The 27,547-nt window shown below is 39.5% G+C and overlaps 1 protein-coding gene across 1 annotated transcript in view; it reads left to right on the plus strand.

The window, feature by feature from the left end:
* Nucleotides 1-27,547, plus strand: part of CTNNAL1 (catenin alpha like 1) — a 61,703-nt gene that overhangs the window by 22,911 nt on the left and 11,245 nt on the right. The window contains exons 3-11 of the mRNA XM_027034775.2: nt 3,329-3,516; nt 5,163-5,282; nt 7,355-7,444; nt 8,446-8,616; nt 11,858-12,058; nt 14,554-14,640; nt 17,691-17,849; nt 19,443-19,535; nt 23,302-23,452. Of these exons, the coding sequence (XP_026890576.1) occupies nt 3,329-3,516; nt 5,163-5,282; nt 7,355-7,444; nt 8,446-8,616; nt 11,858-12,058; nt 14,554-14,640; nt 17,691-17,849; nt 19,443-19,535; nt 23,302-23,452 (1,260 nt within the window). The remainder of the gene's footprint in view (nt 1-3,328; nt 3,517-5,162; nt 5,283-7,354; nt 7,445-8,445; nt 8,617-11,857; nt 12,059-14,553; nt 14,641-17,690; nt 17,850-19,442; nt 19,536-23,301; nt 23,453-27,547) is intronic.

The following is a 27,547-nucleotide window of genomic DNA, read 5'->3' on the forward strand; positions in this document are numbered from 1 at the left end:
TCAGATATAGTTAAAAAATATTTGTGATGAGAACTTTTAAGATTTAGTGTCTTAAAAATAAGCAATATTTTCAAAAATACGCAATACAGTATTAACTATAGCTGCCACGCTGTGTATCACATCCCATAACTTATTTGGTAACTAGAAGTTTATAATTTTAGACTCCACCCAATTTGTGCCCCTCCTCCAATATTTTTACTTGTCTACTTAGGTTTTATAGTTTATATGGGAGCTCAATAAATATTTGTATTTAACCGACTTTGGATTTTCACATTAAGACACAACAGTAATTACATATACAAGTTAAAAATGGCAACCACGAAGCTAAAAGGACAGCTCTGTGACTTTTTCGGAAAGCTAATTTCTGAACAGTCTACACTTTGAACAGCTTTATAATGTTAAGGAAGAATTTGACCATGTTGGTGGAGCTAACCAAATGTTACCATCCCACGTAGTTAGGAGTTTAATGCCTGGGTTTAGTCAGAAAAAGGAAAAGTTATATAATACCATATGTGCAGGCTCATATGTAGTATCTTTGAGGATTGAGAGCTGTAGGAAAAAGTAACATTTTCCAGAGGTAGAGAGGAAACATTTTTATCCTCTAAATTATTGCAAACTGATACTAATCCTCTTGCCCCTTTTTGTGTACATGAAAGTTTAATTCTAACCTTTCTATTCCTCTGTATATTTTGCTATGTAAACTGTATTAGTAACCTATTGTGTAACAAATTAACCCAAACCTAGCAACTTAAAACCACATTTATTACCTCACATGGTTTCTGAAGGTCAGAAGTCAGAGAGTGGCTTAGCCAGCTGGGTCTGGGTCACTGTCTCTCATGAGGTTGTACTCAAGGTGTCTGTTGGGCCTGTAGCTATCTGAAAGCTTGACTGGACCGCAGGATCTATTGCTTTCCTCTTTTGATTTTTGGCAGGCTTTACTTCTTTGTTGGCTTTGGCCAGAGGCCTCAGTTTCACCTTATCTACGCCTCTTTGTAGGAATGGCTACTTACAACATGGTAGTTGGCTTCCCTCAGACAGAGAGAGTGAGCGAGAGCAACCAAGATGGCTACCTTAGTGTCTTTAAAAACCTAATCTTGGAGGTAACAAACCATCACTTCTACCCTACCAACCCTGGTGTGATGTGGGAGGAAACCACACAAAGATGTCGATTCCAGGAGGTGGGGAACTTTGGGAGCCATCTTGGAGGCTGGCTACCACAGACTTCCTCTTATTAGTAGAGTTTCAGCTGTTGTCATGATATGTAACCAATACATATCTAGTGGCTTATCCTTTGGGTTTTCCTGTGTTGTTTCAGATTCCTGTTGTCTGAAAGTAAATTTATCATACCCCTTTCTGTGACCTTCTTTCTGATTAAAAAAAAAATGATTTAGGTTCACAAACTTGAAGCCTTTTTTTTTTTTTTTTTCATTTCTCCTTCTTTTCTTATCACTGTTCAGGTACGAATTTTATATTTTCTTTCCTTGGTATCTCTCAAATCATCTTTTTTATATTCCCATGGCTGCCATCCTTGCAAGATCCTTACTACTTCATACCCACCGATGACATAGCTGCCTCATTAGTACCCTGACTTTGAGTCTCTCCTTTCTAGTCCAGGTGCTTTCACCAGACTTATCCTAAATCTTGATTTCATTCTGTCACACCCTATGACCTGTCCGTGAAAGTTCAGGTACTTTTATTCAGTATCATTAACCTATGGGCAGATACTTTATTGGATGTATATAATGATATTGACAAGGGGACTTTTGTGAGAAAATCAATCTATTATGTACTGAGGTTTACTTAGGATGTAAAAAATTATCTTGAACATTGCAAGATGATGGAAAGTTTATTTTTTTTAAATTGTTAGGTTAAACCGTAAAGTTTGGAAGAAATTATAGCCTGGTTTCATTTTTAAGGAGAACATATATTTGTATTGTTTTATTGATGCATAATTGCTATTACAGAAATCAAAGCATTTTGATGGCAACATTTTGATAGTGAAGAAGAGACTTTTTCTAGAAGGTTGGAAGTTTATTTGGTACAATGGGCATGGTATGCTAGGCATCGTAAGAAGTATAAATTCAAACAGCAGGTTTCAGGGTCAGCCTGTGGTTTGAGTTCTCAGGATAGATGCTTTCATTGTTTTCCCATGCAGAGCCCAGGTGCCCAACAGATAAACTAGATTGTTATTTCCCTTTGCCAGTGGATCATTTTTCTACGCCCCCTTTTCACTGAAGATGCCTCCCAAGGGGCACAAAGCTTTGTCTTTTTTCCGTGGGTGTTCATAAAAACCCTAGCCCCTTCAGGGTATGGAGATGTGCAGTGACCCCTACCCCTTACCCCAGTACACCTCTGTCTCCTCACCCCTGGCCAAAGCCATGGCAGCTGCTTACTGCTCTGCTTTGGGTTCTCCTTTTTTTTAACTTTTATAAAATTTTTTTTAATGTTTACTTATTTTTGAGAGAGAGAGAGACAGAGACAGAGTGTGAGCCGGGAAGGGACAGAGAAGGAGACACAGAATCTGAAGCAGGCTCCGGGCTCAGCTGTCAGCACAAAACCCAATGTGGGCTCGAACTCACATACTGTGAGATCGAGCTGAGCTGAAGTCAGACACTCAACTGACTGAGCCACCCAGGCACCCCTTAACTTTTTTTTTTTAATGTTTATTCATTTTTGAGAAAGCGAGAGAGAGAGAGAGAGAGAGAGAGAGAGAGAGAATATGAATGGGTTAGGGGCAGAGAGAGAGGGAGACACAGAATCCGAAGCAGGCTCCAGGTTCCGAGCTGTCAGTGCAGAGCGCCCCCCTTCTTCTTATTTTGTTTTTTTAATGTTTATTTATTTTTGAGAGAGAAAACACGTGAGCAGGGGAGGGGCAGAGAGAGAGGAGACAAAGAATCCAAAGCAGGCTTTAGGCTCCAAGCTGTCGGCGCAGAGCTTGATGCAGGGCTCGAACCCACGAACCAGGAGATCACGACCTGAGCCATGGTCAGACGCTTAACCGACTGAGCTACCCAGGCGCCCCAGAGCAGGAGGCTTTTTAGATCATGTAGTTGGCTATACCACTGGAAACAAAAGTTAATATATTTGTCAAACTTGGTGAAGGCAACAAATTTTTCAAAGTTCTCAAAGTTCATTATTTTGTCATTCAGGAGCCTCATATGATAATCCTTGTGTTCATCGAAGAGTAGCTATTTCTTCTTCTTGAAATTAAACTCCAAAGCCAATGTCTAACTGTTGAGCATGATCTCTCTTCAAGAGTAAAGTCTAGATTTTAATTTAAGTACATCTTATTCCCAATTTAACTTTTCACCCTTGCCTTTCTTGTTAGGAGAAACAATTGCAGCACTTACAGATATAAGCAGCTTGAATCACCCAGAATCTGATGGCCAGATCACAATTTTTGCGGATAAAACAGGCGTTATAAAGGCTGCAAGATTACTTCTTTCTTCAGTGACAAAAGTGTTGTTGCTGGCAGACCGAGTAGTCATTAAGCAGATAATAACATCAAGAAATAAGGTACTTGTCTTTCTTGTGTTTCTATACTTGTGACTTTCAGGGTTGTTCAAAAAGTATCTTTTAGGTTAATTACAGGTAATTTGGCAATGCTTGTCAGTTTTAATGTTTATAACTCCACTTGTCTATAGCTTAAAAGTGGTATTTCTTCTGTACCTATAAGTCCTAAACAATGTGTGTTCTGGGTCTAAACTTTTAGATGCAAATAATATTTCTTCTCAGAAAACCATTATCTAGTTGTTCAAGCTTATTCGTTAAAGCTTTTCATGTGTACAAATTCAGGAAGAAAAGCCAAGCACCATGACAACATATGTAGTGGAAACATAGTTGATAAAAATACCAAATTCCTCAGTATCTTTTTTTTCAGAGTCAGAGGATAATAATTTATGAGCTTAAGAAAAAAAATTCAGTCATCTGAAACCACAATTATCCAAATTTCTACAAAATTTCTACATGCAGTATCCCTAGAGACAATGGATAATCATGAGGCTTACAGAATAAATTTAAACTCTCCCAGCCTAGAACTTTTCCAGGTCTCTTCAGCTAATGGTTGTGCTCCTCCATCATCTGGGAGGCTAGGGCATGTACAATCACTTCTTTCCCTGGATGATTCCCTAGGCAAGGAGGAGGGGAGTCTGCCAGGGAAGAGGTTGTCTTAGTCAAGTTTGAGGACAAAACTACCAGAGGAGTGTTGAGTGAATCAGAGTGTGAGTTTCAAAAGAAAAAGAATTTGGAGAGGTAGACCGGGCAGTGCCAGAGGGACAAGAGAAAACCTTCCTGTCTGTGAAAGATAAGAGTGTCCACGCAGTGGCGGCCATCGGCCTTATCTGTCCTAGGCGCCTGCACTTCCTGAGCTGCCAGGGCAGATTAACACACCAAACATCCATCACATCCTCAGTTTAAAAAAGTAAACACAGGATATCTGTGTTTTCTTTACCTATCTTGGTCTGACGAAAGCTAATCCAGTGGTGTTATTTTAGAGAAAGGGATTTGAAAATATGTTTCACATTTACTTACTTTACTTCTAATATCAAGAAAACACCTAACATTGTCTGTTGGCTCTGCTAGAGATTTCTCGCTTCTTTCACCCCAGCTTCCCAAAGCCTCTTGGCAACTGATTTATTCGACACAGGCAATTCCTGATTCATCCAAACCGTTTTCCTGCGCTCGAAGTGCCACAATTCCCTTTCCACTCCTCCCAGTGCAGTGACCTTCCTTCCACTTCTTCCACTTCTTGGGAAGAATGGGGTTCCTGGGTTCTGGTTCACTGAACCTCGAGGCTTCTGTGTGTCGTCTTTTTCCTCCCTCGCTCCCTAGTTCTCTGAAGATTTGATTACCTCCATCCTGCACACTTCCACCTTCTCCAGACTTTGCTACATGAATGATCTCCTCTATTGAGGCATTTCTTGTACCCTTTTTCCTTTTAACTTTCAGAGTAACACCAAGTCTTCCCATCCTAAAGACAAATCATTCACTAGATGATGTTAACTTTTGGGTCTGCTTCACTACTGCTCTGGGCTCTTCCTTTCCTGCCTTCTCCTCCTTAGCTTTCCCCTAGAATTCAGTTTCTCCTTTTCCCTGGGTACTCAGCCTCGACATCTCAGTCTCTTTCACATCTACACATGACAATAAAATATTCTGTTTTGCAGGTTCTTGCAACTATGGAAAGACTGGAGAAAGTGAATAGCTTTCAAGAGTTTGTCCAAATATTCAGTCAATTTGGAAATGAAATGGTGGAGTTTGCACATCTAACTGGTGATAGACAAAATGTATGTATTCACCACATTCAAAAATCTTCAAATGCATGCATACTTTTTAATTTGGATGGAGGTGTGATCTTTGTGATCATTTGGGTTGGTTTCTTTGCTTATTAAACTTGTAACCTTGCTGTTGAAAGCCTTTCATAAAAGAGCCAGGATAAAGTAAATAAATCTGCATGGTGTTTTGTTTTTGTGGGGTTTTTTTGTTTTGTTTTGTTTTGTTTTTTGCATACATACAACTGTTAAATATGTTCTCACTACACACACTAAGAAAGGTCATACTTGCCTTTACGGCTCAAATCTAATATTCCCTCTTCTATGAAACTACATTTTACCGTCTACCCAGGCTCAGACAAATAAATTGAGTCATCATATATATTCTGATAGTATTTTGTTGTATATCTTGTTAATTCTTTTGTAACTTGTTATATATTATTCTGCTCTGATCTGTTTCTGTAAGTTTTCTACATTAGATCACTGGTAATAACTCAAGCATTGTTTATCTGCATTAGCTATGTATTAGGTACTTAATGTACATGATCTCTTTAATTTTGAAAACATTCCTGCAAGGTAGGTATTGTTATTACTGTTTTACACCTGAGGAAACAGAACCTGAGATGATAATAAACTTTTCCCAGCTCACTCTTCTAGCAGATTCAACTCTGTTATGTCTGATTTTGGAGCCTGTAATTTTCAGCCTACACCATGATATTAGTTCTTGTAGGTCTGTTCCCCAATTTAGACTATAAGCTCATAAGTTTAGGGAGGTGGAAAAGCATGTTGTATTTAGGGTTGACTTTTCTTTGTTGGGGTATTCTTGCATGAGTTCATCTTGTTAGCAGGTTAAATATATAATGACCTCTTCTTGAGATGTTTTGGTATAGTCACATAGGGTATCATGTTGGGCATGTACAATCCTGGTTGTAGCTGAAGTTAGAAGAAGCATATTGGCCTGGAAAGTGGCAGGCTGGATTGTATGCTTAACTTAGTGTTTCTTGGACCATCTGGATTTTCTGGAGACTTCTCTTGTGTCCTGTGGACCAGCCTTCTAACAGATTGAGATGCCATTTTCTTTTATCATTTGTTATCACCATACAATATGTGGTTCATGTATGACTTACAAGTCACAAATGAAAACACTAATATGGCAGGTGAAATTTTTGTGTAATTCAGATTTCAGTGACCATAAGTAAAGTTTTATTGGGACATAGCCATGTTAGTCGAATATTGTCTAGAGGTGGCTTTCATACTATGATGGCAGAATTAAGTAGTTGTTTCAGAGACCATTTGACCCAGAAAACCTAAAAAGTTTATTGTCTGGCCTTTTATTAAAAATGACTGCTGACCTCTGATTTAGATGGTCGTGACCAAAGTATTATGAGAGTATTTGGTTCTAGATTTGATCACAATATTTAGGTACTTTCTGTGATAGCACACATTCTATCAAGGGCTCTATGAAGAGAAACTAAAAGAAAAAAATTCAAAGCACAGTGCCTGCTTCAGACTTTATAATCTACTTGGAAGAAACTCTATGCCCAAGAAACGTCTTAAGAATATTTCAGAGCAGCATATTGGTTAAGTTTAGGACAAATAAAACTCCGTTTGAGATGAATAAATACTTGGAGGGGATTAATCAGACATGGTCTCTGAAAGAGGTGACTTGTAAGTATCTATTTGGAAGGAAATATTAGCCCATAAATACTTGATTAATAAGCAACTGTTAATTGAGTAAAGGATAGGATGGTTGTTTCCGGTCAAGAGAGAGGTGTGTCCACATAGGCATGAGAATGTCTGGCATGCAGACCACCAGAGCGTGAGCCGCGAGGCAACACCCGCCTCGGTCTCAGTCCCTGGCTCTGCTGCCCTCAGTAGGGGCAGCTGTTTCTTCCCACACATCGTGTTGATGTATTTAGATCAAAGTGGTGACATTTTATAAAACTTTATCCTGGTTTTTTTTCACTTTGTCACCTTTTAAACAATGTTAGTTGGCTGAGTCTTGTTATCGTTGAATAAATGATTTGCCAAGAAATCGGATTGTTTATAGGATCCTAGACTGTTCAATGATTTTATTTCATTTTTAGGATCTGAAAGATGAGAAGAAAAAGGCAAAAATGGCAGCAGCAAGGGCAGTTCTTGAAAAGTGTACAATGATGCTTCTCACAGCCTCAAAGGTAGGAACACTTTTGTTTTACCTGATTAAACGCACCTAACTTACGTATTTTACATTTTTAGAAAGATCAGAGTGATAAATCAGAACATAGGCCACAGCAGTCAAATCTGTTATTCTTTAGCAAGAATGTTAACTTCCTTCCCCAGTTCCAAACAGCAGTTAATCCGTGAGTCAGCTTTGAGTGAGCAGCCGAGCGGAAGATGGTGTATTGGGTGCTGTGACTCGGGCCTGTCACACACTGTCACTGCCTCTGCAGGGTTTGCCAGTCTCATTGGGGAGCCAGCACACGTGCTCTTGAAAAAGCTAGGCGAGTTAGAATCTGTTGAGTAACAGTGGAGTACTAATTCAGCCTTTAATTTGTTTATTCTGTTAATTCATACCTTTAATGCCTTATTCTCCTTTTAACAAAATTGTGAATTGAGCGCTTGTAATTCCAAACAGCAGCTGGCCAGCAAATTGGTACAATTCAAGAACGAACTAGTAAACAGCTCGTTAGCAGTTTATTTAGAACTGCCTTTTCTGCTCAGAATATTCACTCTAGCCTAGGATTAGTGAAGCCACAAAGTCCACTGGAGCCCACTTGGAAGGCCCTGTTCACATCTAGGCCCATGAGGAGTTTTCATTCTCATTTTTTAAACGCCAAAGATGCCTCCACAGTCATGCAACATTTGTTCGTTTTTCCTCATTCTTTTTTAGTTTTTGCACATGTAAGACAACATTTTAAAATAGTTTTAATCATGATAAAGATAGTTTTTCCCCCCAAATTTTAAGTAAACTTACTGAAGTATAAAGATACAGTTTTGCACTGTGCCTTTTTCACTTAACCTTGCTATCGCTTTTTACTCATCCTGCTTCCACTTGTAGTGAGGAGAAGCAGCTGGGTGAGCCAGGGACCCAGGAGATTTTGGTAAAGAACCATTTTTATTAGCATGACGTGTTCTCTGTAAGATTTTGTGTATTATGGTATGGGCCATGTCTTAAAAACTTGCAATTGTTTTGAAGACCTGTCTCAGGCATCCCAACTGCGAATCAGCACATAAAAACAAAGAAGGAGTATTTGACCGAATGAAAGTGGCATTAGATAAGGTGATTGAAATCGTGACTGACTGCAAACCAAGTGGAGAGACTGACATGTCATCTGTCAGTATTTTTACTGGAATTAAAGAATTCAAGGTAAGAATCGAGAGAGTGTATTTTCTTTTTTTTTTTTCCTTCCATGTCAAAGGAACATCGTTAGATATAGTATCCGTATTTTGGCATGCTGTTTTAGAATAGACGCTTCACAAAAGTAGATATTTTTCCTTTCAGACAGTGCCACTCTGTATAAACTTAATGTTCAGTAACATCTGGTGTGGCGTAGTTTGTACAAAGAACACTGGTCTTGGTTATGGTCACTACTCTGGCCCCGTGTGGCTGTCCGGTTCAGTGGGAGACTCCTATCCTCTGTTTAGAAGGGCGTTCGCAGTTTTTTGAGTTAGTGCTTCTATCCGTGGATGATGACCGACAGCAAATCATTTCTGCTGGAATCTCTACTCTTCCCTGGGCTCTAGGGTTGATACTTTGAGACTGTACTAATAGTATTAATGTTAATTAAAAAAACAATTGTTTAAGTTTATTTTGAGAGAGAGCGTGTGTGCATGTGTGCAGGTGGGGGAGGGGCAGAGAGAGGGAGAGAGACAGAATCTCAAGCAGGCTCTGATTTGTCAGTGCAGAGCCCGACGCAGGGCTCCAACTCATAAACTGTGAAATCGTGACCTCAGCCAAAATCAAGGGTCTAATGCTTACCAACAGGGCCACCGCCCCATTAATTAAAATTTCTAAATGAACACTAATACATGCTAACATGTATTACTGAGCACTTACTCTGTGCCAGTCCTGTTGGAATGCTTTAAATGTATGTGCCTGTAAAATCCTCATAAGAACTGCAGTTATTATTATCCCCATTATACTGTTGAGGGGACTGGGAAACAGAGATTAAGTAATTTGCCAGCTAGAAGTGCCAGAGTTCGGGTTTGAAACCGGGCAGTGTGACCCAGAGTCCCCGCCATTTTGGGGCAGAACTTCTCAGGGGAAGTCAGAGAGGTGGTGAAGTCGCTCTCTGTGGAAGAGCAGGGGCTGCATCAGGGGGGCCTAGGACATCATCGAGCACAACCCCCTCTCTGACAGGGCCCTCGGAAGTCGTCTGATAGGCTAAGGGCTGCAACGAGGATGGAATTCTTTCATCTTTTTAATTGCGTGAAGGTCTAAGTAGGACGATGGGGTGAAAGAAAGGCATGGAAAGAACAGTTATTTTTAGGGGCCATTCTCTTCATTAAATTATCTAATTTAATCTCTAACTTCCCTTTTAGGTGGGTTTTATTATCGTCATGTTTTTGAGGAGGAAAGCTAGTAAGTGGCCGAGACCCTCTTTAAACCAGGACTTGCAAATCCCACAGTCTGTGACCTTTCAGGTTATACCTGTGAGTTTGCTGCCTGTCCTGCCCTCTCTTTCTGAGGGGAAAGAAGCTACACAGATCAGTCATTCTCTTAGAGTTTTTATTGCTCTTTTTATAAAGGCTGAAGGGGCGGGGGGTAGGGGGGGAGGAGACATCTTGTTAAGGGTTACACGATAATTAGGGAAACAAACAGGGCCAGAGCTAGGTCTTTTGCCTCTTGGTGCCATACTTCGGCTCCGGGTTAACTTGGCAGTGCTGTGCCTGTGGCTGCTGCCAGCTGCTCTGGCTGCCACTTCACCGCCAGGCATTCTGCAGCGACTTCGTCTCACGGCCAGTGGGTATCTTTTTGGCGTCTTACCTTCTTTTCTGATGGAGAGTATCATCTGTAGCAGGAAGCTGCATTACTATGCTCAGTACTGTGAGTGTGGACAAATCTTATGAAACCATGTAAATGAATAGCTTTTGAAAAAACTAAGTTGCTATTTTTCTTAAATTTTTTTAAAGTTTATCTATTTCTGAGAGAGAGAGCATGAACAGGAGTGGGGCAGAGAGAGAGGGAGACACAGAATCTGAAGCAGGCTCCAGGCTCCAAGCTGTTAGCACAGAGCCCAACATAGGGCTTGAACCCACCAACCACGAAATCATGACCTGAGCCAAAGTCGGATGCTTAACCAACTGAGCCACCCAGGCAGCCCTAAGTTGCTATTAACATAAATGGTGTGTGGTCAACATGACTGATTTTTATGTTGTAATCCTGTTTAAATTCTAAATCTCAGAGGCTTATTGTTAATTCCATATGTCACTTTTATCCATGTTCTTTCCTAGCTTAAAAGAAAAAAATGCTATTTACCTAGGATGGAGTGGTTCCTGGAGACAACCTGGGCCAAGAGGAGAAGGAAAAGCAAGCCCCCTCTTCCCCACCCATGGCATTTCCAAATCTGGGTACTTCCATGGGTCATGTGAAAATGGGTCAGATGTAAGGATTATCTGGAAACTATATTTATGAAAGGACTTTAAAGTGCTAAACAAGTGTAAGCTATCCTTATCAGCACACTCATTGTGACCACAGTCATGGTCATCACCATGGATCACCTCTTGGCCCAAGTTGTTTCTGCGACACATCTCATGGGCCAGAGGTTAAATGCCGCTGGAGTGGCAGAGTGGCAGTAGAAAGCTGACAGAGAAAGACTGTGCCAGTGAGCATGTGTCAGTCGCATATTTAGGAAACTCTGAGCACAGGATGGTTGAAGTGACAGGTTGTTTGGGAAGTTGGGGGGTGGTGAGACAGACTGTCAGAAACATCTATGAAGTCAAGACCCTAGAGGATTTTGTGTTTTGCAGTAGAAATTTGGGCTTAATTTTAGAGGTGGTGAGATGTCAATTAGAGGGAGTTGGCAATATCAGAAACTTTCCATTTTATAAAGATTATACAGGTAGAGAATGATGGGGAATGTTTTGGTCAGGAGGTGCTGTTGGGGACATAAGACAAAATGTAGAGATAGATTGGGCGCCTAGGAGAGTTTGGCTGAATTGAGAAAGGAAAAACTGATGCCTTTCCCAGCCCTTGCCATTCCCACACCCTCCACACCCTTTCCCCCTGGGCTCAGCACAAGTTAGTATTTGGATGTAGCGTCTTCCAGGACTTGGCCTCAGCATTTTCTCAGATGCACATTCTCTACCTGCAAGCTGATTCGTTTTTCCTACCAGTTGCTACACGATAATGCTTTTTCTGCCTTAGTGTTTACTGGTCTCCTAGGAATGTTGTATTAACAGCCATCGCAGTGAGTCTCTGCGTGGCCGCTGGTGGCTCCTGAGCAATGTGTACTGGAGAACAGAGTCATCACTAGAGGTTGTATTTCCCCTGAGCCCTCAGACCGGCGAAGAAATGGCTAGTGTCTCTCTGGGCACTGCTAAAAATTACAGCCCATTTGGTTCGGTGGGAATATTGACTCATAGATGTGTATCCTTTTTGTTCTCAGATGAACATTGAAGCTCTTCGGGAGAATCTTTATTTTCAGTCAAAAGAGAATCTTTCTGCGACTTTGGAAGTCATCTTGGAGCGCACAGAGGACTTTACTGATTCTGCCTACACCAGCCATGAGCACAGGGAGCGCATCTTGGAACTGTCCACTCAGACGAGGCTGGAACTGCGGCAGTTGATTTCTGTGTGGATTCAAAGTGTAAGAACTTCTTTTCGTCCGAGTGAATCTTATACGTTAGCTTTTCCCTAAAGCTCTGAGCACTGTGGAAGCTAACGTAATCACCAGGAGTATGACTGTGGCCTGGAACGGGACAAGGGTATCTCATGTCTTTTCTCCCCACCCCTTGGCCAAAGCGCCCCTCCCATCCAGTGCTCACAGTATTTGACATTTCTGGGCCTGTTGTTTCTCAGTTTCCATGATGGCCAGCCTGGATTCTGCACCACCATCACTATCACGAGTTCATCCCATAGTCCCCCCGTGTCCACCAAATGCACCTCTGGAAAATTCCTCCCCAAAATGCTTCAGAGTGAAGAGCAGAGGGGTAGACCCCCCCACCTACAAGTTCTTGGGACCCGAGCCTTACTGCCAGAGCCATTCACACGTGCACAGTTCTTAACTCTGAGGACAGCTGATTTATAGAGACGACAATTTAGAAAACTTATTGAGGTCTAGAAGCAGTGAAGACAAGGGTAGATCCACTAGCAAGTGAAAGATTTTTCACCCTTGCCCCAATTCCTGGTCAAAGATTGGTGAGCAACCATTCGAAGGTTAGACTGCTGGTGTGCATAAAGCCTGGGAGCCTGGGATGCTATGTGGACTAGAGTGGTAAAGATGGACAGAGTTGGGGGCACGTGGCTGGCTCAGTCGGTAGAGCTTGTGACATTTGGTCTCGTGCTATGAATTCGAGCCCCATACATAGTGTAGAGTTTACCTAGGATTTAAAAAAAAAAAAAAAAGATGGACAGAGTGGGACAACACAGAAAGTGTGTATCCAGACTCTTGTAGAGAGTGGTTACAGAATTGAAAGGTGGAGGCCTGAGACTCAGCTCTGGCACCACTTGTTCATTTCTTAGACCTAGGGTATGTCAAAAAAAGTGTTTACCATGGTTTATAATATACAGCATAGATGGAACAAATCTGAAAGCCATGAACAAAAGTTTTGGCAGTAAAGATGAAGAAGGATGAGCACAGAGAGTGAAGCAGCAGTTGACTTTCTTGTAAAGATTGGTTTATCAATGCAGAGTAGACATAAATCAAGGTTTTCTCTTACATTCCTTGGCATCATGACAGTGCAAATGCTCCTATTAACAGGGAAATTAACCTAGAGTAGAGTGGTGTCAGGGCTAAAAGCATTATTTTATGGTTAGTTTGAAATACCTCTGTGATATCTAATCTAAAGTATAGATTGCTTCAGTGTTAAATTTTAAACCCAAAAGTCAATATAAAGAGTTTCTTTGAGGAAGTGCTCTCTCTGTTGGGAATCCAAGTCTATCAATACTTAAATTTGCAATTAACACCTTTCCCATATTTCACAAGCACTCCGATCACTGGTTCTGCATGCCAGAACCATTGTTCATCCATTCATTTTTTTCAGCACTTGTTACTGAGTGCCTTTTATATGCCAGGCACTGGAAATCTAAAGATGAATAAGATAAAATCTTTGCCTGCAAGAATTTTGCAATGTAGAAAAATGTGGGAAGGGGTAAGATAAGTACAGAAAGTTTTGTAAGTGCCCAACAGAGGTACAGACCATGTTTTGCATGGAATTGAAGGAGGGCGAATTTATATTTAGGGAGAAGAATTAAGAAGACCTCTTGGGCTGCCTGGGTGGCTTAGTTGGCTGAGTGTCCAACTTTTGATTTTGGCTCAGGTCATGATCCCTGGGTTGTGGGATGGAGCCCTGCATCGGGCGCTGTGCTTAGCATGGAGCTTGCTTCAAATTCTCTCTTTCTCCCTCTGTCTCTCTCTCCCCCCTCCCTCTCTGCCCCTCTCCCTCTGCCCCTCTCACGCTCTCTGTCTCTCTCTAAAATAAAATAAATAATTAAGACTTCTTGAAGATAGGTGACATTTAACAATTTATTTATTCAAAGAAATGAGTACGTACTACCTTCCATTTGCTGTGCTAGGTATTGTGTATTCATTGGTGACTAAAATAAATGTAATCCCAGCCTTTCTGGAATTTACCAAGGCCTAGTGGGGGAAGATAGGCTTTAAAGAAAGAAACAAACAAAACAGTTAACTATGTAATTGCAACGAGGATGATTACTTAGAAGATTAGAATGGATAAGAAGACGGCCTAATTTAGATTGTGTGAACTGAAAAAGCCTTTCTGAGAAAGAGACATTTATGTAGAGACTTGAAGGTAAATAGGATTTTAAGTTTTAACTCTGTTAAGAGTGAAGAGATGAGCATTCAAGGCAGAAGATAAAATTGATTCATTTTAGACATGATAAATTTATTAAAGAATTAGATTTTAAAAATTAATCTTTTTATAGTCAGAATGGGAAAATGTAACTAAATAGGTAAAATTTTATTTTCCATTCCAGCCATAAACAGGTGAATTTTTTAAATCTACTTTTTTTATAATTCACAGAATGATATTAAACAGTTATTGTAATTTATAGTTCAAGTAAAATTGGAATGATTAGATAAAAAGATGAAGTAACTATATATATATTTTTTTCTATTATTAGCAAAGCAAGAAAACAAAAAGTATTGCTGAAGAGCTAGAACTCTCTGTATTGAAAATCAGCCACAGTCTCAATGAACTTAAGAAAGAAGTAAGTATAGTTCGAAACCTAGCCTATTTTAAATCTTCGCTAATTTTCATGTTGTATGGTATGTATGTGATGCATTAGTATTAGTATGTCTATGTGCCCAGAAAATGGGTTTCCATTTGGAAGCCACCATTTAATTAGTGCCATCATTGTCAAAGCTTGTACATGGATGTTCACAGCAGCTTTATTTATAATAGCCCCAAACTGGAAACAGTCTAAATTTCTATCCACAGAGGAATCGATAAATGAATTTTGGTATAACTATAACAAATACTATTCAACAAAAAGGAACAGTATCAATACAGGTAATAATATGGGTGAATCACTAAAACATAACATGAAGAGGTCAGACACAAAGAGTGTGTGTGTGTGTGTGTGTGTGTGTGTGTGTGTGTGTGTGATTCCATTTAGAAGAAATTCTAGAAAAGGCAATACTAATTTATAGTGACAGAAACCATATCAGTGGCTGCCTGGGGCCAGAAGTTGGGGAAGAACTTTTTGGGGTAATGGAAATGCAGTAAATATTGATTGCAGTGGTAACCACCACCACAATAAGGATATGTTTGTTAAAACTTATCAAACAGCATCCTTGGTATATTTTGCTGCATATAAACTATAACCTTAATAAAATTGATTTTTAAAAACATTCTTCTGGTTGAGATTTCCCTGCTTCCTGAATGAAAACTTGACCATCCTGTGACTTACTTGATCACTCTCAGGTAATTGCAAGTCTCTTTAAGTCAGATGTTTGCCAACTATGACCAGGTTGTCTTTTGTAAATAAAATTTTGGGAGACATAGTCCTGCCTGTGTGCTTACATGTTGTCTACTGTTTTTTCACTACAACAACAGAGTTAGGTGGTTGCAGTTGAAATTGTGCCTAAAATATTTGCTACCTGACCCTTTACAGAGTGAGTTTGCCAGTTCGTGGCTTAGGTCCTGAGACACAATCTCAGTTCAAAAATGAGAATGTTTTCTCGAATATATTAATCACTACTTTGATATTCATTTGATTGTAGGACTTAGCCCCTGTTCCCCAGCCCCACCTAGGGCTTTTGGGAAAGGTGTGGTCTCTGGTCTCTTTTCATTCTCTTCATCCCCCCTTTATCTAGCTTCTGTTCCTGATCTTTGCCAAGTGTGGCTCAGGGCCAGTAGAGAGAAAGTGGGGAGGTGGAAAGTTCTTCGGAACTGGCACCTTTACAGGATGCTTTGGGCTCTGTTTCAAGCTGACTTTGTCTCTCAGGGATGCTTGAGTGTGTTCTGCAGAGCCCCTCGTGTGAGACCCTCAGCCCTTCACTGAAACTCCCATGTCACGCGGCTCCATCTACTTTGGGGGTTGCCTGGAGGTGGCACTCAGTAGGCACCTGTCCACTCTCCAAACAGAGCTTCCTTATCTCTAATCCCTTTATTCGTTTACACTTCTGCAGAGTCAAGGGTTCAAGGGAATGAAACTGGGTTTTATAAATTACATGTATGATGATTTGTTTCACATCTTACTTGGTACTGACCTCTATTGGAACCTTCATTTTTACATCCTGTTAAACATAGAAGGATGTTGTGGGTTATTTTGGTTTAAAAAAAGCCTATCCATTTTTTTTTCCAGCCTATTCAATTTTAGCTAAATTACTGTTAAAACTTGACTATCAGTAAGAGAATAAAATCCTTTGCTGATAGACTGAGTGGCTTTCTACCAGCTTCATTTTCCTTTCCTCTGAAATGGGTGTAACAACATCAACCTGGAAGAATTTTCAGAAGGAGGAAGGCAGATGATGTCTGTAGAGCTATTGTCGGTTCGTTGCACAGAGCGGAACTTCCAGTTTGTTTGTCCTTTCTCCCTTATGGTTGGTAATAAGTTATCTCTAGACCCACTTATCAGATTTACGTGATTGTGGGCAAGTCACTTGGTCCCTAAGGACCTGTTTCATAGGCTGTAAAATAAAGGGCTGGCATTAGGTATTCTCTAAGGCCCTGATGGTTAAATAAAATATTTTCAAATTCTTGTGTGGCATTTAGTTTCCAAAGGAAAGTACATTTTAATGTCTTTGTTTCTGACTGTAATTATTCTCACTTGGTAGCGTGAATGCAGACTACTCTGTTGTTAATTTTGTAAATGTCCTATAGTCTGAAATGACGTTGGATTACTTCCAGGAAAAAAAAAAATCAATGGGCTTAGTTCAAAGTCAGATTTTCCTTAGGACAGTGTTAATGAAAATGATCTCTTCTTGGAGAACCCCAGAATAACCCATCACACCATTTTTTTTTTAAAGACAAAAGGCAAAATGAAAAGATTTTGGAGTTATAGGACCCAAAGATACCTGCTGAGAGTGAGCTATGCTTAAAATCCATTCCAAGTCAAATACAGCCTTGGGGTTTTGGTTACCCTTTGTCTGTCATTTCTCCTGTGACCCAAGAGTTGGGGAGTAAAGTTCTGGATAGAACTACAGAGAAGCTGTAACCCCCTGAGGGAAGGAGTTGTATCCTACTTGTCATGTATGTCCAGCCTCTAATACAGTGTCTGCCATGGTCTGAGCATTTAATAAAGTTGTGTTGAATACCTAACTGACTGAATCTTACATCAATACCTTTTTAAAAGTCTATGACTAACAAACGCTAATCATCATGAAACGCCATTTGATTTTCCTCTTAGTACTCTGAATACCATCCTCTTAATAAGGAACTGTTCTATTCCTAACTAACTTTTTGAGGAGCAGAAGCATTTTTTTAAGTAAGAGAAAAGCTGCGTGAGAAAGAGCAGGGTGGCAGGGTGAAATAGGGACCGGCCACTCTGCACGGGCTGAGCATTTCATCTTCTACACACAGCATCACTGCCAACACTGGGGACTCAAAGATGTCGGTGTCACTCCCACCCTGGTAGAACTTACAAGCTGCCAGTGCTATACAGCTTCTATTATTACCACAAGAAACTTTGCACTTTCCTCTCAGTGGATCAAGTGAGATTGCTTTTTCATTTTTAAATGCTTGTGAGGTGCGTGATTACAGAACCTTCTTGTTTGTTGTCTTTCTTTCATTACCCTTCACCCCCCACATCTGCAGCTTCACAGTACAGCAACTCAGCTGGCAGCAGATCTGTTAAAATACCATGCTGATCATGTGGTTCTAAAAGCATTAAAACTTACTGGAGTAGAAGGAAATTTAGAAGGTTTGGCTGAATATGCCTGTAAACTCTCTGAACAGAAAGAGCAGCTTGTTGAGGTGAGTAATAGGTTCGTTTGTTAGAGTCATTATGGCTTCATGATAGTTGTACTATCATCAGGGAATATTAACAGCTTTTGGTTAACTTTATATGGGCATTTCCTCCATCTTCTTTGCAGTTTCAAAGGTATAATGTTGATCTGTCCTAACAACAGTCTGGCCTCTAAAACCAAACAAAGAATGCTGGAACCCACAGATGCACTTATTATTAATCTTGTCTTTATTCTCTCAGAGAGATTAGGCTATGGAGTAGAGTAATGGAGATACGTTGTATGATTTGTTTGCATTTGAATCTGTGGGGTCTCAGCAGAAAGAGATGGCATACTTGAATTAGGATCATGTAAAAGGCTTTAATAAAGGAGCTATTCACAACTGCATAGACAGGGTGTGGGGGGACCATGGCAGTGCAGTAATTGGGGTTAGTGACAGTAGAGCTGGTATTGCTCCCTGGCCGAAATTAACAGGGGGAATGAGTGGTTCCTGGAGGCTGGACGGACACAGAGTCTTCCAGAAAGCTACCTTGAGAGGTTCGATTTCAGGACTAGACACAGAAACAGGCCGAGGCAACCTTGCAAGGAAAGAGCGGGAGAATAAAGGCTCTTACTCCTTTCATTCCTGCTGCTCTATTGCTGGGGCTTCCCGTTGGCCAAACATAGCTGTAGACCACATATGTCAGTGTCATAAGTTTAAAGTGTACAACATAATGATTTCATATATGTATACATTATGAAATGATCACCACAGTAAATTGACTTAATATCTATCACCTCAGATAGTTACAGAAAATTCTTCCTCGTGATGGGAACTTCTAAGATCTTAGCAACTTTCAAATATACAAAACAGTACTTTTAACTATAGACTTATATATTATATCCCCAGAACTTATTTATCTTATAGCTGGAGATTTGTACCTTTTGATCACCTTCACTTAATTTTCCCCACCCCAGTGCTGTTATGTTTATAAACCAAATATTATGACTGTAAACAAAGTCGGCATTTATAGGAATCCTGCAGCAATTTTTTTAGTGGAAAAAATGCTTTGTGTCCTAAGTCTCAAGATTTGCAATAATTTTCTCTGATAAAGGTTCTCACTACATCAGCCTTGCCTAATCCAGTGTTATCTCCAGTGAAAGGTGTGTTAATTAATTGACCCTGAGGAGAAGTGTTGTTTCTTGGTAGATAGAACGTGTAGCTTGACATAGTGTAGCTGAGGGATCTTGGGCAAGTCACTACTCTAAGTTTCTTCATACATACAATGTGTGGGTACTTACTACGAGATCCTTTCAAAGATTCGTCCTGGTTCTAGTATTCTGTTCCCACTTGCCATTATCAGATAAGAAACAGAGACAAAGAGACAATATGCTCTACCCTTATTGGTTCCTGCTTTATTCCTAGAAAATTTATTGGTAACCAATATAGTGTTATAATAATCTTCTCAGTAATGTACAACTTGATTTTTAATAAGATTTAATTTAATAAGGTTTTAATAAGTTTATGTGTAAGGCTTTGTTTTCTTTCCTAATTATACAATGAAAACCTGTATTGTGAAGAATGAGACTGTGGAAGTTGAACTATCGAAATGTTTTCTCGTAGGCCTGTCGATTGTTGCGTCATATATCTGGGACAGAACCTCTTGAAATAACCTGTGTACATGCAGAGGAGACATTTCAGGTGACTGGCCAACAGGTATGATCAATAGCAGATCATTGCTTTATATTATGTCTTGTCTGAGTGTCATAACAAATGTTGTGGAAGGAAGATGTGCATGGTTCTGCATAACTAGAAGCCAAATCTATTGAGAGTAACGAAGGTAATGGAGTTTTCATAGATAGCGTGCCTGAACAGAGATTACATTGCCTTGGGTTAGCTACTTATCTGCAAAACTGGAGATCGGCCCATTTAATTGATGTCCTAGTTTATATTTATTTTCAAGAAGCTGTTTACAATGAAGGTTGTTATGACACATTTGAAAAGTAAGTTACCGGGGCAACTGTGGCTCACTCATTTGGTGGAGAGTGTGGCTCTTGGTCTCAGGGTTGTGGGTTCAAGCCCTGCATCGGGTGTAGAGATTACTTAAAAAAATAAAATCTTTTAGGGGTGACTGGATGGCTCAGTTGGTTAAGCATCCAACTTCAACTCAGGTCATGATATCACAGTCCGTGAGTTCGAGCCCCGCGTCGGGTTCTGTGCTGACAGCTCAGAGCCTGGAGCCTGCTTAGATTCTGTGTTTCCCTTTCTCTCTGCCTCTTCCCCACTCACACTCTGTCTCTGTCTCTGTCTCTCAAAAATAAATAAACATTAAAAAATAAAATCTTTTAAAGAAGTAATTACTATTATGGACCAAGCCATAAAATTACTTATGTGTTTTGACCTAGGATTCCTAAGACATAAGCAAATTAGAAAAACAAAAACTAAAGCAATGTTACAGCATTACTTACAATAAGATCCAGTTGGAAGCAAAATAAGTATCTGAAGTCAGGCAAATAATACATTATGACCTTAAAATAATAATTATGACAACTAGAATTAGCAACATTTAAAAGTGTTTTGTTAAAATGTTAGATGATAAAAGCAGGATACAGATTTGTATACTTACTATAATCCTGCTATGAAAACGTACATAGGAATATATGGAAATGAAAGTTCTTGTGCTTGTTTGGAAGAGTTGGGAATTATTTTTTTCTGACTTTTCTGAAATATTACTTTGTGTTTATAATTTCCAAGAGGCTTTTAAAAATTGATACCCCATTTAATACTGTCCCTGTCAAGTTAAAGAGAAAAGTGAGGGCTAGAACTTCATTTCTTTTTTAGGTCTAAGTTCTAAAATACAATTTACCAGGAGTTCTTATTTCATTTATCATGGTCAACCAAGGACTTACTCCTAACTCCTGTGTTTGATGGTAGATGTAGAGCCCTTGGATTTATAGCTGAGAACAGTGCAAGTGACTTAGAGACAGTGGTGACGTGTGTCCTCTAGCAGAACTGTGATGAGTGGACGTTAGAAGGACAATAAGCTTCCCTGTAGAGAATAGTGTCAAAGGCTTATTATGGAAGCAGGAACTACATGAGTGACCCTTAGCAATGATCATCAGCTGAACATTTTATTATAACCAGAGGATCTCTGTTTATTAGGAAAAACCAGGGCTTTAATATTTGCTTGTCCACTTGAGATTCATCCTGCTCACCTTGGCTATAAATGTATTTCAGTGGAATTGAAAGTTTTGACTCTCCTGCCATGTGCCGTCAGCTCTTGTTACCCTCAAGCCCTGCTTGCTACTTGGCTGTAATTCTCTGCTTACTGTTTTTACTGCAGCAGGAATATCAGGGACCACCGTACTTTCTTCCGCAGGGCAGTGATCGAGCCTGTTGTCAACTTCTATGACTTGAGAAGTCTTTTTCTTCCCACAGCCTCAGCTTTTACTCCTAGTCTTTGCTATCTGTTTCACAAAGGGATCAAGTAAAGAATTAGAGCATGTGTCTGGGATAATTTATATTTATTTCTGGACATCTCTACTTTAGCTATGTCATTTTTATAGTTCTTTTAAAATGTTAGATCCTAGGGGTGTCTGGATGGCTCAGTCAGTTGAGCGTCTGACTCTTTAAAATTTTTTTTTAATATTTATTTATTTTTGAGAGAGAAAGAGACAGAGACAGAGCATGGGTTGCGGGGGGAATGCACAGAGAGAGAGGGAGACACAGAATCTGAAGCAGGCTCTAAGCTGTCAGCGTAGAGCCTGATGAGGGGCTCGAACCCACGAACCTTGAGATCATGACCTGAGCTGATGTCAAATGCTTAACCGACTGAGCCACCCAGGTGCCCTGAGCATCTGACTCTTGATTCCAGCTCAGGTCATGCTCTCAGGGTTGTAGGATTGGGCTCCACACTGAATGTGGAGCCTGCTTAAGATTCTCTCCACCCCCTATTCTCTTTCTCCCTCTGCCTCTCTCCTTCCCTCTCTCCCTCTCTCTCTCTCTCTCTCTAATTAAAAAAAAAAAATACACACACACACCCACACACACACACCCACACACACACACACATATATATATATATATATATAGTACCCTAGTCAAGAGGGCACTCCTGCTGAAATCTAGCCCGTGGTTCTCTGGCAAGCCCATGTACCCACCTTCCCTGAAGATGGGGAACCTTGTTATGCTCCTGAAGCTGCCACCTACTTGTCAAGCCCTGTGCCCGTGGGACTGTGCCAAACCAGGAGGAGCTTGTAGCTCTAATTCCCTTAGAGGGAGCATGGCATGGATCATATCAGTCTTATGAAAGCTCTTCAGTGACTTCCTATCTCACAGTAAAGTCCAGTCCTTACTGTGTATGTTCCTCATTACATGGCCACTGGTGACCTTCCTGTTTTTCATGTCAGTCTAGTCACACTGGTCTGCTGGCTGTTCCCTGAACATACTAGAAGTGTTCCCAGCTCATCCCAAATGACTCGCCCTAGATTCCCTCATGGCCTCCTTGACTTCTTCAGTTCTTTGTTTTTACATGCCTCCTTTTCGGTGACCTTCTAACACCCTCTATCTCTCTTACCCTTTATTGTCATACATACAATTTATCATCGCTGAAATATCTTAACATTTACTTGTATGTTTTTTATTGTCTGTCTCTCTCATAATGTGAGCCCCATGAAGACAGACAAATTTATCCGTTTCATTCCCAGCTGTTTCCCCAGCTCCTGGAACATGGGTACAGTACCTGGCACATAGTAGGTGAATGAATAGCCATATATTAGTTACTTGGTATCTCTGAGCCTCGGTTTCTCTAGCTGTATAACGGGAATAATGTGTATTTGGGAAGGATAGCCAGTATTTTGTGTGTTTCTGAAGATTAATACTAATGTATATCAAGCACCTAAAAGAGCATCTCAAGAACGTACCTGCCACGTACTCATAGATGTGTGTATACGTTACTACGACTGCCACTACCAGTAATACTACCCACCTGCCGCTGCCGCTGCCGCTGCTGCCGTTATTACTGCTACTATCATCATTACTATTACTACCCCTACTGCTACTGATACCAGTGCTGCTACTGCCACCATTACCACTACCCCCGTGACTGTTGTTGCTGCCACGACTACTCCCCCATCTCTTGTACCTACAGTGCACAGTCTACTCTTTGTAGTCTGTGTAGATAGCTCTTTGAATTCTGCGATGGAAGCAACTTTGTTGACCCAGTTTTCCTGAAATAAAGGTCACTGCTCCCTGAATAAATGCTTGTGTAGAATCGTGCATCCTATTTATTTGTGGATCAGCTTATAAGAAACAGTGAGGTTTGTTCTATGGGTCTCCACATTGGCCAACATGGAGCTTACGTGTGGAAATCATTTCATAGTTGTTTGTTGAGTTGAACAGCACAGACTTAAGTTTGGTCTCCAGGATGATTCTAAGAACTAAGAGTTTGAAATGCACACCTGTGTCTGTTGTGTTTCATTAGATAATTTCTGCTGCTGAAACATTGACATTGCATCCGTCCAGTAAAATTGCTAAAGAAAACCTAGATGTCTTTTGTGAAGCTTGGGAATCCCAGATTAGTGACATATCAACACTGCTAAGAGAAATCAATGATGTTTTCGAAGGAAGACGAGGTGAGAAACTATCCACATATTTAAACACGTTATTATTGTAATTAATTCTATTAGTTTTTTAATGTCAAACCTCAGTTACAAGATGAATTATCTTGTTATCACCCAATGGGTTACTTTTATAGTAACATATCTCCCACAGAAAAATTGGGACGGTGTTGTCTGTCCTTTATTATAGCATCTAAGCAGTATAATTTATTGTACTACAACAGTGTTGTAGATTTCATTGAAATGTTAATATTCTAGTTTTCTGATTGAAATCCAGTCATTTAATATTTTATCTAAATTGTTTTTTAGTTTTAGTATAAAAGCTCTTCTGTAATACAATTATTCTCTGATTTAATTCTACTAACTTCATAATGAAATGAATGTAGTTATTTGATTTTTGAATTGCTTTCCTTCCACTTGGATGGAATCTCTTTCTCTGATGACTGCATAATCTTGGAATATTTCCTGTGGTGGGTAAGTTCATTGGTATTTCTACAACATGTAGAATAGCACTGCACAATGTATAGGAAGGCATCCTCTTTATTTTAATATCAACTGGGAGTTTTGTTTCTTTCCCATTGTATGGTGTATCCTCTTATGTTTATGTCTTGTCATGTACTTTTTTCCCTTTGAATGGCTTCTGTTAGTGTCAAGCATGCTTGTTTTTTTTTTTAAATAAAATGTCATTTAAGTCACAGTAACATCAAATTACATACTTATTTTTATTGAATTGCACATTTAAACATTTCATGTTTTAAAAAATATGTATTTAGGATAATTGCTGATTTGTTTTTAAAAATCAGGAAATGATAGACTTTGTAAATATAGCGTAATTTGTAAAGTGTAATAAATGTTTGCCATGCTTCTACATTTAAAGATTTCTGTGATAGTCTAAATGGCTTATCATTTTGATGCTTTTATAAAGCATTAATAGGCACATGGGTTTTTATGTGAGGCAAGTTTCATATATTAACAGGTAACGTGATATAATTGATCCACATTTAAAGAGGAATGATAATTTAGGCATAGGACTTGTTTAGGAAACGAAGAAAAGTGGCTTCCCTGCCCTTCTCAGCACTAGCATCCACTACAGATAGACCAGAGTTGAAACAGGAAAATCCTACACTTATTTTTGGACTACATAGTCAATTATGGTTTCTTTTCCTTTTAAGCTGGATGTTATGTAAACAGTTTCTTCTTTAGATGTGGGTAACCTGTCCTTGGAAAACCTTAACTTCCTTAGGGCTGAACAGAAATTCTTCTTTAGGTGGGAAATTCTGTTGCCTTTAATCAATACTCCATCCATTGTTTACTGGTAAAGTATCTTGTTGTTCAGAAGGATCCTTATGTGGAATTAATTGAGATAGAGTTGGTTGATTTCTTGTACTGCCTTTCTTTGTCCTGACTTTTATCACTAAGCTCATAAGAATAGCTTTTCTGACAAAGAAGTCCAATTCTGGGTTAGCCATTATTGGCTGGACTGAGTCCAGTGTCACAGTGTTGTTTTTCCTGTGCTGTACGGTTATTATGACAAGCCTGCCTGTTACCTTGCACCTGTCCACTGCTTCCCTAAAAGGACAGAGTGTATTCTTCAGATCCTCATTTCTCTCTGCTACTGTTGTAACTCACGTTACAGCTATTATTGAAAAGCCTTTGCCGTATTCTAGCTACCTTTGTTCTGCTCTGAATATCTTGACTCTCATTACTAGAAAAATTATCAGATATGTTGCAAGTATCGTTTCACCAACCAATTAAGTAGCACACAACATGGTAAGCAATGAGAAGAGACTTTAGTGTTCTCATACTTGAAGTCAGTCTCAGAGCTAGGTCATTGTCCCCCTTACCGTGAGACACTCAAATTGCACAATAGGGCCTCCTGGGATTGTTTTAAGAACTCAAAAATCAGTACTTGCCTTACTGCCTTTCTATCTTCATCCATTTCTGCCTTCTTACCCAAACCTCCTGGGAAGCCGTGGTCTTCTTTTTGGAAGGGACCCAATCAGGAAGATTCTACTTTCCCTTAGTGCTGAATATGTAATTACAGCATTTAGAATTTGAGCTTATTCTAGGTACCTAAATGTGAAAAGGAGACTTCTCTCATAGTCTGTAGACTCTACCTCTCCTTTAAGGAAGCTGAATTTCTCTTGTTCTGTTTGAACCATCTTAGAATTAATATGACTGGGCTTCAGGTTGTAGGGATGCACCTAGCAGCCCTGTTCCATAGCTCTGCACTTACCATGTCACTTGGCAGATTGGATACATAAGGTGCTGTTCACTGAAATAGGGAGCATAGAAGGGGGAACCATATGAGCTTGTTTGGGGGACATGGAGTTCGAATCAAGGCAGTGGTCCATCAGACAAGAGATAATGAGATGATAATAATAGAAATGGAGATAGATAAGAGGACTGATTTAAGAAAAACTTTATAAGTAATATTGGTAGGATTTGGTGATTAATTGAATGCAGAGACGAGGGAAAGTTTGAGGATGAGAACTGGGTTTGGATTAGAATACCCCAGTCCTACTCCTGTGGTTACCTAATAATCGCCTTTCCTTCAGTACTTAGCCATTCATTTTAAGTGGGTCTGGGGACGTGGTCATTCTGGTCGTGCCATGTAGAACTCTTTCCAGAATCAAAAGAGCTAATTGTAGGAACTTCTAATAGGGAATAACATAGCCCATCTCTAGTGAAATAATGAGGCTTTTCTGTCCTTGGGATATTAGCTTTAGTTTGTAGAGATTCAGAAAAGTTCTGGGTATTGAAAATGAGAGCAGCATTTCTCAATTAGGTTTTCAAAAGAAATCATTTTGGTACTCCCATAAGATGAGAGGGGCTTTTGAGCTGAATTGTGAACTTCATTTATCTGGAGGTGAAGTGAGAAGTAAAGATGGTACAGCTGTCGTGTTGATTTAGGGAGTATTAAACTTACGATACCCCTGTGAAAACAGTTCTTTGAAAACCATTTTATAAATCAAATATCAAGTATGTTTTCCCCATAAACATTCCTGTTTTTCCAGTGACTGCTAATGTTTGCATTCAGAAGATAAAAATTGTTTTGTCTAATGTTTTCATCAGAGATACAAATTGCTTATGCCACTTCTTTAATTTGATGTAATAGCTAAACATAACTGAGTCAATACATTTGCTCTGCTTAGAATCAATGGCAATAATTAGACTTGTATGGAAAAAACAACTATAAAGTTAATATAAAATGATTCAGATTAATGATTTTTGGTATCTTTATTAACTTTTTTCTTGTTTTGTTTTGTTTTGTTTTGTTTTGTTTTGTTTTTTGTATTATTATCAACTTAACTTGGCTTATATTGGAACTGGGGGAATGAGGGACAACCTTACCTGAATAGCATTATGGGGAAAAACTATTTGAAGAATGGTCAGTTTTGCAATTTTCCTCAAATATGCAAACCATTCTTAGTCCAACTGAATGATGGAAATAGGGAGCAAAACAAAGTGCCTATAAGACACCCTCAGGGACTGGAAGTGCCAGTTAATTAATTGGTGAATAGCAAACCAGATTATATAAAGGCTCTTTGTTTCTTTGCATTTATTTCTCCGTGCCTTCTGGTTTCTTTAACTCTGTTGATTCTTGGAGAGATAAGAGATTAATATAGTTCGCTTTTTTTTTCCTCTTGGAGAGTAAAGGTGAACATTTCAGGGATATGGGTACTATGGAGGAGCATAAGAGTAGATAATAATACAAGACTGCTCACACCTAAGCTAATTATGTTAAGTAATGATTATGCTTATTTCTGTAGGTTATTAAGACCACTTTTTTAGGGATATTATGGACAGGATTTGGACTTTGAATTGAGATAAATGGTGAATTTTGAGGTTCTAAATGACTGAAAGTCTTCTATTCACACCTAATTCAGGCACTTTTTATATCAGGGCCGGGAGAAAAGGCATGGAATAATGTCTTCTTTAAGTTTTATTTCTCTCTCTCAATTCTGAGAACAGAACACCATTAATAAAATTCCCTTACAATTCTGATATTACAAACAAATTATTTGAATCATAAAACATATCCTAAGTACCAATGGCTGACCCATAATGACAGTTCATTTTCTAGATCAGCACTGTTCAATAGAAATA

This window comes from Acinonyx jubatus, chromosome D4 (assembly GCF_027475565.1).
Source record: "Acinonyx jubatus isolate Ajub_Pintada_27869175 chromosome D4, VMU_Ajub_asm_v1.0, whole genome shotgun sequence".
NCBI lineage: Eukaryota > Metazoa > Chordata > Mammalia > Carnivora > Felidae > Acinonyx > Acinonyx jubatus.